This window comes from Hyperolius riggenbachi, chromosome 7 (assembly GCF_040937935.1).
Source record: "Hyperolius riggenbachi isolate aHypRig1 chromosome 7, aHypRig1.pri, whole genome shotgun sequence".
NCBI lineage: Eukaryota > Metazoa > Chordata > Amphibia > Anura > Hyperoliidae > Hyperolius > Hyperolius riggenbachi.
This window is the reverse complement of record NC_090652.1, coordinates 80579413-80594586: the sequence shown is the minus strand read 5'-3', so window position 1 is coordinate 80594586 and position 15174 is coordinate 80579413. Positions and strand designations below refer to the sequence as shown.

The 15174-nt window shown below is 42.7% G+C and overlaps 1 protein-coding gene across 1 annotated transcript in view; it reads left to right on the top strand.

Moving 5' to 3' along the window:
* CHTF18 (chromosome transmission fidelity factor 18) overlaps positions 1–15174 on the top strand; it is a 144264-nt gene that overhangs the window by 99463 nt on the left and 29627 nt on the right. Inside the window, exon 18 of the mRNA XM_068244163.1 lies at positions 14018–14148. Coding sequence (XP_068100264.1) covers positions 14018–14148 — 131 coding nt within the window. The remainder of the gene's footprint in view (positions 1–14017; positions 14149–15174) is intronic.

Genomic DNA, 15174 nt, shown 5'->3' with positions numbered 1-15174 from the left:
AAATCCCGTTCTCAACGGGATTCCCTGCATACTCTGATCGCCGAAGGCGATCGGAGTGGGTGGGGGGATGCCGCCGCTTAGCGGCTATCGAAAAAAAAAAAATTTAAAAAATGTGCGGCGCTGCCTCCTTGCCGTATTTTTTAGACCGGCAAGGAGGTTAAGCAACTTTTGGGTACTTTTTTAGTTGAAAAGTACTGGAAAGTTATTTAAAATCAAAGATGAAAAATTATCTCCTAGGAGAAAACGCAGGTGAAAAAGAGAATTGCATATGGCCCCTGACGTTGGTGGTTTCATAAACGGAGGAGTTGGAGTCTGATGATTTTTGTACCGACTCCACAGCCATAAGTTACCTTTTATCCTTGTTGTTTGGGGGATGGTAAGATATAAAGATGACCTTTGTCCTCGTGTGGTGGATGGGATAATATATAGGTGTCCTTGATGTGTAAGGGGAATAGAACTATATTTAGATGACCTTTGTCATTGGTACAGGGAGAGGGTATCCTAGATGACCTTTGTTTGTGCTATGTGGGGGTTGTGATGACAAATATGTGAGCTTTACCTTTTGCTTGGGAGGATGGGATCATATATAGATGATATTTATCATTGCTGTGGGGCCATTGAATCATACGTAGTTGACATTTATACTTGCTGCAATCAGGCTTTTATGGGTGTCAGAATAAAGGAGATGGACGCCAGGTACATCTGCTCCAGTCTGTAGATAACGCTAGCTTTGCATCAGGCATCTGATAGAACAATGCTGACATTGTCATTAATTGGTTTTCCACATTTGGGGGACGAAACAGATATTTGTGTCAAAACCATTTTAGCTGAAAATGAAAACTACTTAAAGAGACACTGAAGCGGAAAAAAAATTATGATTATTTGTATGTGTAGTACAGCTAATAAATAAAACATTAGGAGCAGACACATAAGTCAAATATTGTTTCCAGTACAGGAAGAGTTAAACTCCAGTTGTTATCTATGTAAAAGAGCCATTGAGATCCACAACTTTCAAAGTCGCAGAGAGCTTTGTCACTATTTTCTTTTTAGGTCAATAGTTTACTGGCCTGTTCTGCAAAAACATTTTGAATGCTGAGTAGTGTGTAAACTGCAAATATTAGAGAATGATGCAGTGTTATATAAAATACTATATAACTGAAAATAAATATGAGAATATTTTCTTTGCTACTAATGTTTTAGTAATTACCTGTACTATACAATCAATTCATTATATCATAATTTTTTTATTCTCTTCAGTGTCTCTTTAAAGCGGTATAAAACCCTGACCTATAAAGCCATTAAAAACATGTTTTCCTACTTTTTTTTTATATGCCATACGGTTATCTTATTTGCTTTTGTGCATAAGTATTAGTATTCATTTAGAAATTATGCGTTCCCAAAGTACACTTTTTTTTTTCTCTGAAAGCTAACTTTGCATTTTATTTATAACTGCTTTATTCATGTTCTAACAAACAGAAATGCTTTCTAAAGGCTGCCATACACTGGTAAATTGCCTCCAGATTGACCAGCAGATAGATCCTCTGTGATCGAATCTGATCAAAGAGGGATCTATTGGCTTCCCACACTTCAAACAGATGTTAAATCGATTTCACTATGAAAGCGATTCCCAATCTGTGGAGCTGCCGCGCCCCCCGCCCCCCCTCCACGCATACATTACCTGATCCAGCCGGCACGAGTCCCCCTGTCTCCGCTGTCTCTTCTCCGCTCTGGGCTGTTGGGCTCCAGCTTCACTTGACTTCCTGTTGGGGGCAGTTTAAACAGTAGAGGGTGCTCTAATGTTTAAACTTACTGTCGGGACAGGAAGCAAGTGAAGCCAGCCAGAACCCAGCGCGGAGAAGTGACTGCGGGGACACGCACCGGCGGAACAGGTAATGTATTGCCGCTAGCGTCTGTCGTCGGACATTCGAACGCCGCTATCGACGCACTCCCGAACGAGCGAAATCTTCCGCACGGTCAGATCGACGGGAACGATCGATTTCGGATGGAAATCGTTCGGTCAGCGTTTGTGCAACGATTTCACAGCAAATTCGATCAGTGATCGAATCTGCTGTATATCGACGGGAAAATCGTTAAGTGTATGGGCCCCTTAAATTGTCTGACTTTGTTCAGGGGACTCGGCAGTGTCAGAGAAGTGTTTATTTACATTTCTCACTTGATACAATTAAACACAAGATAACATTATCTACAACTTTGGATGCGTCCACATTTCTCTCTTAAAGAGGAACTTTGACCAATGATTAAACCTCATCCCAATCAGTAGCTGATACCCCCTTTCCCATGAGAAAGCTATTCTTTTTCTCAAACGAATCATCAGTGTGCTCTGTATGGCTGATATTGTGGTGAAAACTAGCCGGGCGGAGCACCCAGTTAAGAGCCTGGGAAGAACACTGGAGTGGCATTGCCCTCTTCCACAGGCTGCTGCTCACTCGTTGACTGTCCATTGTGACTCCCCTCTCCATAGAACAGCCAACACCTGCTCAGCTGTAGCTGAACATAATGTCTTTACATTAGACATCCTAGTTTCCACAACTGGCTCCTGACAGAAGGAAGACCCTATCCCATAAACATAAGTAATAATCTCCAAACTACTGGTGACCTGGATCAAAAGAGAAACCAAAGAAACCTGAATTAGTGGCAGAGTACATAACATCGTACAGTGATTTTTTTTTTTTTTTAATTGATTTTTGGTGCTTTTCTTCCAAAGACCCAAGTGCATATGACATAGGCTAAAATAGGGTTAAAATAAATGTATGGCTCGAACAACTCACAATTATAATCAGACAATCAAATATGAATAAATCTGACTAATAGCTTAGCTATTTTGGCAAATGATACATATTTCATAGCACATGCATATGTAAAAGTAGGAATTAAGCAATGTCAACATGGGTGCACAAAGTCAAGGCTGTCTCCCTGCACAGGTAATGAAATACAGGGTGAGAAGTACAAGCAAATAGTCCTATTAATATGTAAAAGAAATAAACATTATTAAAAGAGTAGGAAAATGAATGCTCATGCTTAAAGGACAACTGAAGCGAGAAGACTATGGAGGCTGTCATATTTATTTCCTTTTAAACAATACCAGTTGCCCGACAGCCCTGCTGATCTATTTGGCTGTGTGTGAATAACACCAGGAACAAGCATGCAGCTAATTTTGCCAGATCTGACAATGTCAGAAACACCCGATCTGCTGCATGCTTGTTCAGGGTCTACTGCTTAACGTATTAGAGGCAGAGGATCAGCAGGACAGCCAGGCATCTGGTATTGCTTAAAAGGAAATAAATATGGCAGCCTCCACATCCCTCTCTTCAGTTCTTCTTTAAACACTTAATCCTATCTATAGCCGTCCAGATAGGAGCCGCTCTGGTCTATCTGGACCCATATACGCGTCCAGTGTTTCCTTGGCTGGTGCTCGCGACCACCACTTGTTACCGCCAGGCCTTTATACAGCGACGATTGGGGAAGGGGGAACGGATGTTCCCCGATCCAATTGCAGTGCCTGTCATGAATGGACATGATCCCGAACAGGGGCCATGTCCATTCATAATAGTAAAAGCAGAGTGATGCAGGCAAATAGTAAGAAATAGTAGTAATACATGGAGGGCAAATGTTAATTTAAATGAATTGAATTCCTTCTAAACTCCCCCCCCCCCCCCCCCTCGTTACCACAACCAGTAACAAACTGTTTAAAAAAAAATACATTAATAGTTGCATTAGGGACTCCGCTTTTTTTTTTAATATGTTTGTCATGTAGGTGTATTACTGTTATGTTAGCAAATGAGGGCTTGTAAATAGGGGGCAGAATTAAGCCCCCAGCTAAGTCTCCCGGCCCCCCAACACCTGAGCAGCCCGGCCCCCAGCTGAGTCTCCCGGCACCCCAACACCTGAGCAGGCCGGCCCCCCGCTAAGTCTCCCGGCCCCCCAACACCTGAGCAGCCCGGCCCCCAGCTTAGTCTCCCGGCCCCCCAACACCTGAGCAGCCCGGCCCCCAGCTAAGTCTCCCGGAACCTAAGCAGCTCCCCCGCTACGTTTACCGTCACCTCTGTCAGCTCTCCGAGGAAACTCTCATCTGATCTGGCCGTTTCTGTGTTTAGTTGGCCACTAACGGACCAATTTCTAGCGAAAAATCGTTCAATCGATCCGAAATTCTAGGTTGGCAGTGGTCAAATTGCCAGTAAATAATCTCCGTTAATGGTTATGATCGATTATGAATGATTGAAAAAAAAGTGGTCCGACTGAATTTTCGTCGAACGAAATTTTGAATTTTCAAGACGGTCGTGATCGATAAATAGCGAAGATTGGTTCGTTGATGATGTAGTGAACGATTTCACTTCCAGTCAGAATTTCTGATCGCTCGAACGATTTTTCGCTAGAAATTGGTCCGTTAGTGGCCAGCTTTAGTCCGCTCTTGCTTGTTTTCTCTGGAGCTTCCAATCCTGGCTGCTCGCATCCCGTGTGACGTCCTCTCTCAGCGTGACCACATGATAGGTCACATGATGGGTCACGCAGAGAGAGGATGCCAGCGGGCATGCGAGCAACCAGGAAGCGTCAGAGAGAATGCAAGCAAGAGCGGACTGAGGACCAAGGAACTGCCAGATCGGATAAGAGTTTACTCCGAGAGCTGCCGGGGCTGACGGTAAACTTAGCGGGGTGGGCGCTCATGTTTTGGAGGTGTCGGGAGACTTGGCAATGAGCCGTTTAGGTGTCGGGATCACATAAAACTAGGTGTCCGATGACACAGGAGGCTTTACAGGGGAGCCACTTAGCTGCCAGGGGTATTGAGGCTTAGCAGGAAGGCGAAACAAATGTTAGAGGTAGATGAAAGTATGGGAGGCCACCCGCCCACCCTGCAGTACGGGATCGCTCTGCCGCCACCTTTTTTCACACATTTCCCACTGCAGGAGGCTTAACGAGAACACCGCAAACATTATTAATGGGAGGGGGCGTTGCCGGGTGCTAGCCTAAAAGTACTATTCGGACCATAAGACGCACTGAGTTTTTTCCCTGTACTTTTGGAGGAGAAAAAGTGCGTCTTATGGTCCGCAAAAATACGGTAATCTGCATTACGCTATTCACTACTGTGTGTATTTTGAGATTTTATGCAATAAAGTGGATTGAGGATTGCAAATCTCTGCCCAAATTGGAATTGTGTAAAGTGACCCAGTAGTAAAAAATAAATAAAAAAAAAGTGCCCCCTACTACTTGGCCCTGCATCCTAAAGAGGCTCCCCTGTCCTCCTCAGCAGAGGCGATTCAGCAGTGGGACCCCCAAAAGTCCGCTCGTCGTAGCTGTGCTCAGGACAGCCGCTTCCGCTCTGGCTCCAGCAGATATAACAGATCCCCAATCTAAACCGCTCTACCGCACTGGCTCAGCCTGAGTATTTATTTTTTTTTTTTAATGATTTTTTGTTGTTGTTAAATTACAGGTTCTCTTTAAGCACTAGACCTACCTGTGATGTAAGGTGGGCTACGTTAGGTGAGCATATGGGAAATAGGGTTGTGCAGGGTTGAGAGCACAGAGATCTAGGCACGTGCGTTGCACCCAGTGGAATGAGTGATAACAAGTTGATGCAGTAACGCACTGTGTGGAGTTTTACTTAGTTGATCAATTGGAGTGCACAGTGAGGCATTGGAGGTTGTTGAACATTGGAACCTTCTTGCAGTGAACTCACTACTTAGGAACAGTGAAAACAGTATATAAACTGAACATTATTAGTTGCTTAGCACAACTAAAACTGAACATCATTATTGGCTCACCCCGACTAAATGATATGTTTTATCCACTTCCCCACCACAGGTTATGCTCCTCCCATTCATTCGCCAATAAGGCTTGGTTCAAACATAAAGGTGTCTAGTCCTGTCAGTTTTTGCCAGTTGGCATCAGTTTTGCATGCGTTTCTATGGCTGTGTTCACACATATATCTATACATATCTGGTCCAGTCCTGCCAGTTTTGTATGTTTCTCTATGGGTGTGTTCTTACATAAAAGGTGTACTTGTCCGGTTCAGCAAAACGTATGCAAAAGGGACGCATAACTGACAGGACGGTATTGGACAGGGCCAGAGAAATTCAGATTTTAGGCTACGCCTTTACTGTAGCGTTACATTTTCGCCTGCAAAAAATCGTATAAGATTTTTCTGATTGGTGAAAATTCGCATGTAAATTTGTACGCGTTTTTATGCGTTTCATTAGTTACATATGCATAATCTGCCTAGTAACAGCTTAGGCACGACTGCTGACCACTTCCTGTAACCATGGATCTAATACGAATTTTCGGGCAAGTAACGCGAAAATTCGCATTGCCTATACAAAGCATTGTACGCGAATCGTACGCGATGTCCGAAAAAATGATACAGGACCTCAGATTTTTCCACGCGTGCGAACGCGTACGAAAATTCGCATAGAGTGGAAACGGCTGCATTGACTAACATTAGTTTTAAAATCTATGCGAATTTTCTGAGCAGAAAAACTGACCCAAAACGCACAAGTGGAAACCTAGCCTAAGTGTGAACCAGGCCTAACTTTATTGCTACCTACCACACCTAAATGATCTATATTTTTTGCAGGACAATTTAGGCTTTCTTTGGGTTGTATTTTCAGCTAAGAATTATTTTATTTTGTGTGCATTTTAAAGAGAATAAGAAAAAAAATTGAAAAAGTAATTTCTCAGTTTTTGGCAATTATAGTTTAAAAATAAAATATCCCACTGTAGATAAAACCCACACATTTTATTTGCCTATTTGTCCTGGTGATTACAACATTTAAATTCTGTCCCTAGTACAATGTATGAGGACAATATTTTATTTGGAAATAAAGGTGCATTTTTTTTTCGGTTTTGTGTTTATTTATACTCTATCAAGCCCTTATTTGCAAAAATGACGGTAATATACCCAAGTAAAGGCATTTTTTTTTGTTATGCTCTTACTTTAGCTCGTTTTTTTCACAATTGTTTTATTTTGGTAACTATGGAGGCAGAAGTAGTTAATGGCTATAAAACATGTATTTCCAGATCCATAGTCATGTGCAGTAAACTGGAAGGAATCTGTGTGGAAATGGGGCCTTATACTTTTAGCTGTAGATCAATTGTTATGATTGAAGTTTGACTAGATTGCTTGTTTCTGGTGTCTGATTCATACGCTATTGCAGCAGGACTGCAAGACAGCATGTACTGTATTGTTTAAGAGGAAATAAATATCATACATGAGAACAGAGGCGCCAGTAGAATAAAAATTGCTCAAACTTTTAAAAGTGATTAGAGGAAGCAGTGGTGTTACTTTATACAATAATACAATAACATTTCTATAGCGCTTTTCTCCCATAGGACTCAAAGCGCTTAGGCTCTCTCAGATTCAGTAATTAGTAGGATGAAGTATTCACACAACAAAAGTTATATTTCTGCAAATGCCAGACTGAACAGGTGGGTTTTCAGTCTGGATTTAAACACGTCCAGGGATGGGGCTGTCCTGATCTGTTGAGGTAAGGAGTTCCAAAACGTAGGGGCAGCATGACAGAAGGCTCTGGGACCAAAAGTTTCTAAGTGGACTCTGGGTATGACTAGATTATTAGAACCTGTGGATCTGAGAATGCGGGGATTGCTACGCAGCTGTAACATATCTTTCATGTATCCAGGGCCTAGATTATTCAGGGATTTAAATGTCAGTAGGCCGATACTTTGCTGTATACTCCACTTTTATTGCCTGATGAAGTAGGGTCATACCTGTGAAACGCATTGCATTGATCCCCGGAGTTTATAAATACATTTTTGTGTTGGTTTAACTTCAACACTTGGTTGTGCTTATCAGGAGGAGGTAAGTCCACCACTGCCTCCTCTTAACTCTTTTAAAAGTTTTAGCAGTTTTTATTCTACTGGCGCCTCGGTTCTCTGTTATACTAGTCCACCCCATGGTGGAGCGGTGATTTCACCCTTTTTCTGTTCTGCAGAGAGCGACTTCTTATTCTTGAGTGTGGACAGGTCTAATCTCCCCACCTGCATTTACAGTGGTTGCCTCAGGGGAACCGTTGTTTGTGAGTATAATGCCCACTATGCCATCACTGCCTGCCTCTGCCGCTATTGTGTACATAGCAGCAGTTAGGCACCCGTGTACCCATCACCTTGATATTGCACACAGCAGCTTTGGTAAGATCCGTTATCTTTGTTTCTTATACCCCTACAAGCTCTATACATATTGGGATGACTATTTTCTTGTAGCTGTCATTGTCGTATATTTCATTGCTTGTGCAGAGACCGCTTTGACTTTGTGGAATGAAGTTGACATTGAGCCACTTCTACTTTTTACATATGCATGCGTTATGAAATATGTATTGTTTGCCAAAATAACTTCTATTAGTCAGATTTATTCATATTTGATTGTCTGATTATAATTGTAAGTTGTGCAAGCCATGGATTTATTTTTAACCCTATTTTATCCTATGCCAGGAGCTCTCAAACTTTTCCAGCACAATTGCTGACATTGCGACGAAAAGCAACTACCGAAAAGCCCCACCAAGTAGTGAGTGATGCTTTTAGACAGCGAACCCCCCCCCTTTCAAGTGCCCCTGCAAGTGCCTAGAAGGCAAACTTGCCACATACTTTTTACTAAGGCGTTGCTTCCGTCTTGCCACTCTATCATACATGCCTGATTGGTGGATTGCTGCAGAGATAGTTGTCCTTCTGGGAGGTTCATCTCTCTCCACAGTGGACCTCTGGATCTCTGACAGAGTGACCATCGGGTTCTTGGTCACCTCCCTGACTAAGGCCCTTCTCTCCTGATTGCTCAGTTTAGATGGCCGGCTAGCTCTAGGAAGAGTCCTGGTGGTTTTGAGCTTCTTCCCCTTACAGATGATGGAAGCCACTGTGCTCATTGGTCCTCCTTCAAAGCAGCAAAACATTTTCTGTAACCTTCCCCAGATTTGTGCCCGGAGATGTCTACAGATAATTCCTTTGCTTCATGCTTGTTTTGTACTCCGACATGAACTTTCAAGTTCAACTATGAGACCTTTTATATAGACCGGCGTAAGCCTTTCCAGATCAAGTCCAATCAACTGGATTTACCAAAGTTGGACTTCAATTGAGTTGCAGAAATATTTCAAGGATGATCAGGGAAGAGAGGATGCACCTGAGCTCAATTTTGAGCTTCAGAGCAGAGGCTGTGAATATGTATGTACATGTTATTTCTCAGGGTTTTTTATTTTTAATACATTTGCCAAAAATTTTGTCATTATGAGGTGTTGTGTGTAGAATTCTGAGGGAAAAAATGAATTCAATGAATTTTGGAATAAGGCTGGAACATGAAAAAGTGGAAAAAGTGATGCCTTCTTGGTTGAGAATATAGCCTGTGTACAGATGTTTCTTGTGGACGTGGAGAGATCAGACATGCTGGATCTCCAAATGACACTTAGTGCTAACCCCACCCACCAGAAGCCGGTGGGGTTAGCACCTCCCTGTCTTCCCTCCTCCCCTTTCCATAGAACTGGTACACCCCACTCAGATATGCCTGAGCATTGCACGTGTATGGTGTCATTTATCACTTCCCATTGTCCTGGATGTCCATTTACTGTGGTAGATTTTCCAGCTGTTTTATGTACGGTAACTTTATCTGCACTTTTTAATAGATTTTCCATTGAGTTTTTTCCATTGAGATAAATAAGACCATTTGAAATAACCACTTAGGTCAGTCAAAGGTATGGATTAGGGAATCACTACATAGGTTTTAACAACCTGATATATCAAAATAACCATAGACAACTACATTTCAACTTCAAGTATAACTTGATAAATTGTATCTGTAAACGAGTAAGAGAGAGTATGACAACCATAGAGTAGTTCATACTGAAAGCGATCAGGAATCAGCAATCGTGTGTTGGCAGCCAACAAATCTCACTTTTTATCAGATTCGATCAGAGAGAGATTGGTCTCTTGGTCGAATCTGTCCATCATTGCTAGATGTAAGGCTACCTTAGATCGGGGAGAGGAAAGATTTTAAAATGGGAACATTGACTAATCTACAAATGAATATTCAGCAAGGAGAGGGCCAGTGCATACCACAAAGGCTGCATCTGAAATGACCAACAGCTCACATGTGCAGCACCTATAATAAGCTATCTGCACACTTTGCATTCAATTCAGATGCAAATCATATGCATAACTACTATTACTTACCATGCAAACGGGAAACTCAGGAATACAGGCAGGGAGCAGCTAACCTGGTAGTTACATACTAGCAAAATTATGAAAGAGGGGGGGGGGGGGAGGTGGCGCATCCCTAAAAACATGCTGCAATTGACTGGTTAATCGCTCAGGCATGCACCACCTCTATTAGGCTGAAAATGCATGCCCTACGCCCAAAACAAATGCAACATTTATTATACTATGGAGGAACTTTGGCTTCCACTATAGTTTGCATGCAAAGTATAATATACTGGACACTTGCGCCACGGTGAGGCAGACCTCCGGGCAAGTGGCCTAACCTAAATTAAAAACAACATATGTATAACCTTGGAAGCAGCTAAGCAAAAATGTGTAACTTAAATTTTAATGGGCAACTTTTGCTTAGCTGCTCCCAAGGTTATACATATGTTGTTTTTAATTTAGGTTAGGCCACTTGCCCGGAGGTCTGCCTCACCGTGGCGCAAGTGTCCAGTATATTATACTTTGCATACAAACTATAGTAGAAGCCAAAGTTTCTCCATAGTATAATAAATGTAGCATTTGTTTCGGACGCATGGCATGCATTTTCAGCTTAATAGAGGTGGTGAATGCCTGAGCGATTAACCAGTCAATTGCAGCATGTTTTTTAGGGATGCGCTTCCCCCCCCCCCCCCCCCCCCCCCCCTTTCATAATTTTTACAAATGAATATTGTAAAAAAAAAAAAAAAAAGCAATTTTCTTCATTCTGCAATTTTCAGGGTCTCAGTGAGGCTTACCCGACCTTCTTAGGTAACCGAATCCAGCGCTGGCTCGCCCGAATCCTCCCCTGACAAGCTCGTCAAGTGAGGATTTATCTACCTCTCCAGGATCCTGCTCAGGAGCACTAGCCGCTCTTCATTCGGGCCAGGCGGAAATTGCCGAGCCCGATCTTAGCAGGCGCAAAAGGACTTACCACTTGCATAGTACAGCGGATCGATCGGGTTCGGCTATTTCCACCTTAACCCATATGAAGAGCGGTTAGTGCGCCTGCGCAGGATCACGGGAGGTAAATATTAACCTCGCCGCACTTCGGGGGACCCTGACACTTGAACGGAGGGACAGAGGAGGATGGGGGAAGCCTTGTTGGGATCCAGAGGCTTCCCCCTCCTGAGGTAAGTATCCCCCAGAGGGTTTTTTTTCCCATTACAGGTTTTCTTTAAGGCAGTTTGGCCATACTCTCCTCCCACGTCCTAAATGAGAAGGGTGTGAAGTTACATCTGACAGAGGAATAAGAACCCCCGCCATTACCTGAATCATTATTTACTGACTTTTCATTCTAAAAAAAAAAAATCCCTTTCTTTAAAAGCTAGTGAGCCAACATAGTCAAGTTGTCTGGAGAGAGCTGGATTTTAGTCTTCAGAATCCTCATTTGACACAGAATGGTAATACTGTGGCACTCTGTGTGCTAAGGGGCCAGATAATATATTCCGTTCCATGGCTATGAGTTTGGATGTAAACAAATGTCCCCTAGGAGTACAGAAAAAGCCTTCTGATGTGATGCTGCCGGCAGTGTACATAGATAGCACTGTATGTACACTTGTATGGTGCTGAGCATCTGCAGGCTTGGTTGCATGTTAATGTAATTCACCTTAGAGGTGTTGGCTGCCAGCAAGAGCCAAATGTTAATAGGCTGCATTTTAGTGGTGTATCTTTAGCGGCAGCTATGATGGCAGAGGTCTGACACATCTATAATATGCCCTTTACCTGCCTGCTGCACATGCACTGCCAAGATCAATATGTTTCCTTCAAGGAAAAATGTTACCAGCTCCTCTGTAATCGATGTTTGGATGCAGGGCCTGTGTCTGCTCACTTTCCTCTATGAATAATTGATGGCTGATAAGTGTTTGTAAACAGGAAATCTATACCTCACCCCCCACCCCCCTCCGTATCTCCAGCTGTGCTCAGCCTTTACCATGGCCGGGTCCTGAGTTATGTTGCTGGGCCTTTGGCACGCAGATCTGTGCTATGCAGTCACCTTTAAAGTGGACCTAGGCACTATATTTAGATCAAAATTTAATCTCTGTAAAACATTAACGTGACACTGAAGCGAAATTTTTTTTTTATAATGAATTGGTTGTGTAGTACGGATAATTACTAGAACATTAGTAGCAAAGAAAATAAAAATATGAGACTATTTTCTTCATTAGTTTTTATAACATTGCATCACTCTCTAATATTTGTAGTTTACACACTACTCAGCATTCTAAATGATTTCACAGAGCACGCGAATGACCTTTTGAACTGTCCTCTGCAGAAAAAAACAAAATACAGTGACAGACACTAGTGATAATAAGCTTCAGACGACAAACCTCTCTGCGACTTTGAAAGTCGGAGAGATCAGAGAAGCTCTTTTGCATAGATAACTGGACTTTTTTTTAATTCTTCCTGAACTGGATACAATGTTAGACTAATGTCTCTGCTGCTAATGTTTTATTTCTTAGCTGTACTACACATACAATTCATTATTTCACAAGTATATTTTCACTTCAGATTCCCTTTAAACACTGCATAAAATTGAGAGGAAAATGGTAAAAGGCACTGGAAGGGTTCATAACCTAAAGTTACTAAAGTAACTGAAGTTAGCTGATAACCTTGCCAGTTTCTGTTGCCCGAGCAAATTATAAGATTGTCTTGTAATTATTATTTGCAGAGCTAACATTCACAGCTTTCTTGCATCCAGCAGAGGCAGAGAACATTTTCTGTTTTGTTTGTGTTTTCAAATAATTAAAGGGCAACTGAAGTGAGAGTGATATGGAGGCTGTCATATTGAATTTCTTTGAAACCATACCAGTTGCCTGGCAGCCCTGCTTGGTCTGTTTGGCTGCAATAGTGTCTGAATCACACACCAGAAACAAGCATGCAGCTAATCTTGTCACATCTGAAAATGCCAGAAACACCTGATCTGCTGCATGCTTGTTCAGGGTCTATGGCTAAAAGTATGAGAGGCAGAGGATCAGTAGGACTGCCAGGCAACTGGTATTGCTGAAAAGGAAATACAGTGCATATGGCAGCCTTCATATCCCTCTCACTTTAGTTGTCCTTTATAGACAATCTGATAATTTGGGCATTGTTTTGCTTCAGTGAAGTGGAAGGAGGGAAAAGCTTGAATTGAAATTTAAAAGAGACCTGAATTGTGGGTCTTATTGCTGCTCATTATCCCGAGTCCTTCCCATGCCACCATTGTGTGACCTGGATGTTTGCACGTCTGTGACACACGTGTTTCAGGAAGCGCTCATTTACATCTTCTTTACTTCCTGCTCCAGTGCTTCCCTTCACTGAGGAACTACAGTGAAAATAACATCATGAATAACATTTCTTATTGTTTTTCTGACATACATTATTTAGTCAGTGTTTGCCCAATAGCAAGTCTTTCCTCTCCCCAGTTTACATTCTGAAATGTTTCACAGGTGGCCACAGCTTCAGTCCTGTCAGGTGCAGCTTTGTGGAAGCAGATACTGGTTTCTTGGCAGTTGGAAACAACTGTTATGTCTCATAATGCAACGTAGCTCATAGACCGCAAACTATCAGGACCATGGTCATGACATCACACTGTGGGAGGGTTTTCACCACAATATCATTCCGCGTCCTAGTGGCTGCAGCTCTGGCGCTTCAGTCCGCCAGGAGAAAAGCGCGATATAAAAGTTATTTGTCTTGTCTGTTTATTTTGTGGACTGTTACTGATCTGTCTCTGTGCAGAACACCTTTCATGTATTTAGGCGATGAACTGTCACCCTGCAGATAGGCAAGCAGCTTTCTTCCATTATTACCCTCCCTGCTTGCTGATCTGATCTCCTGTCCTGTCTTCCTTCAGGTGAACACACAGCTGTACAGTGTGAAAGAGAAGCAGCAGCTGGCTGACCTGATTAACACGATGCTGGCCTATAACCTGACCTACCACCAAGAGCGCACTATGGATGGACAGTATGTCTACAAGCTGGACCCGTGAGTATGCTGCCACACCCCTCTGACTCGGGCTGCTCTTCCCACTCTGCCTTCTGCTACAGATCTATTTCTTTATGCTAAAGTGCCTCAGCGTCTCTTGTGTATTCCAGAGGACCTGAGGCCTGAGTCAGATCAATAAAAATATTGTCGGTCAAGCTAGCAGGGAAGACAGAAATATTTTCGGTTTTTCTTTCTGCATTGAAGGAAACCTGAGGTAAAAAAAAACGCAGAGCTGTCATCATTCTCTTATTCCAGGCAACCAACTTTTTTTGCTTCAAAGTTAATAAAAATGGCAGACTATTTTACTTACTCTGCTGGATTCCTTTCGAGAGAACGTGTAGCCAGAACCATGGTTTCTTTACTGTAATATATGACTCGGTTAAATGGATTGCACTAGTAATACGCTTCCACTAAATATACTGTACACCGATAGCCACCAGAATACCAAGAAAATTAGTGTTTTCAGGGCGTATACTTTCGAGCAATTAAACTTTTAATACAGCAAACATAAAAATCTCTGAGGAAGTGAGCGTGCTCGCGAAACAGCTGTTAGACTGCCACACTGTTGCTGTGTTTGTTTGTTCTGTGGGATGAAATAAAGTGGATTAAGCAATTGCAATTTATGTGGTGCCCGGAATTCTCCTCTTCTTCAAGAATAAAAACCAACTGGGCACGAAAGTAAAATTACACAATACACCATGGTAATATCACTGAGTGCAGCCTGACACGCGTTTTGCGGCCACGAAAGGCCACGTCTTCAGAGGCATAAAGTACAGATCAAGAGAATGTATGACACACACACACAGAGATCTAAAAAGTGTGTGTGTGTGTGGGGTGTGTGGTGTGTGGTGTGTGGGGTGTGTGTGTGTGTGTGTGTGTGTGTGTGTGTGTGTGTGTGTGTGTGTGTGTGTGTGTGTGTGTGTGTTGGTGTGTGTGTGGTGTGGTGTGTGTGTGTGGTGTGTGTGGTGTGTGTGTGTGGTGGGTGTGTGTGTGTGGTGTGTGTGTGTGTGTGTGTGTGTGTGGTGT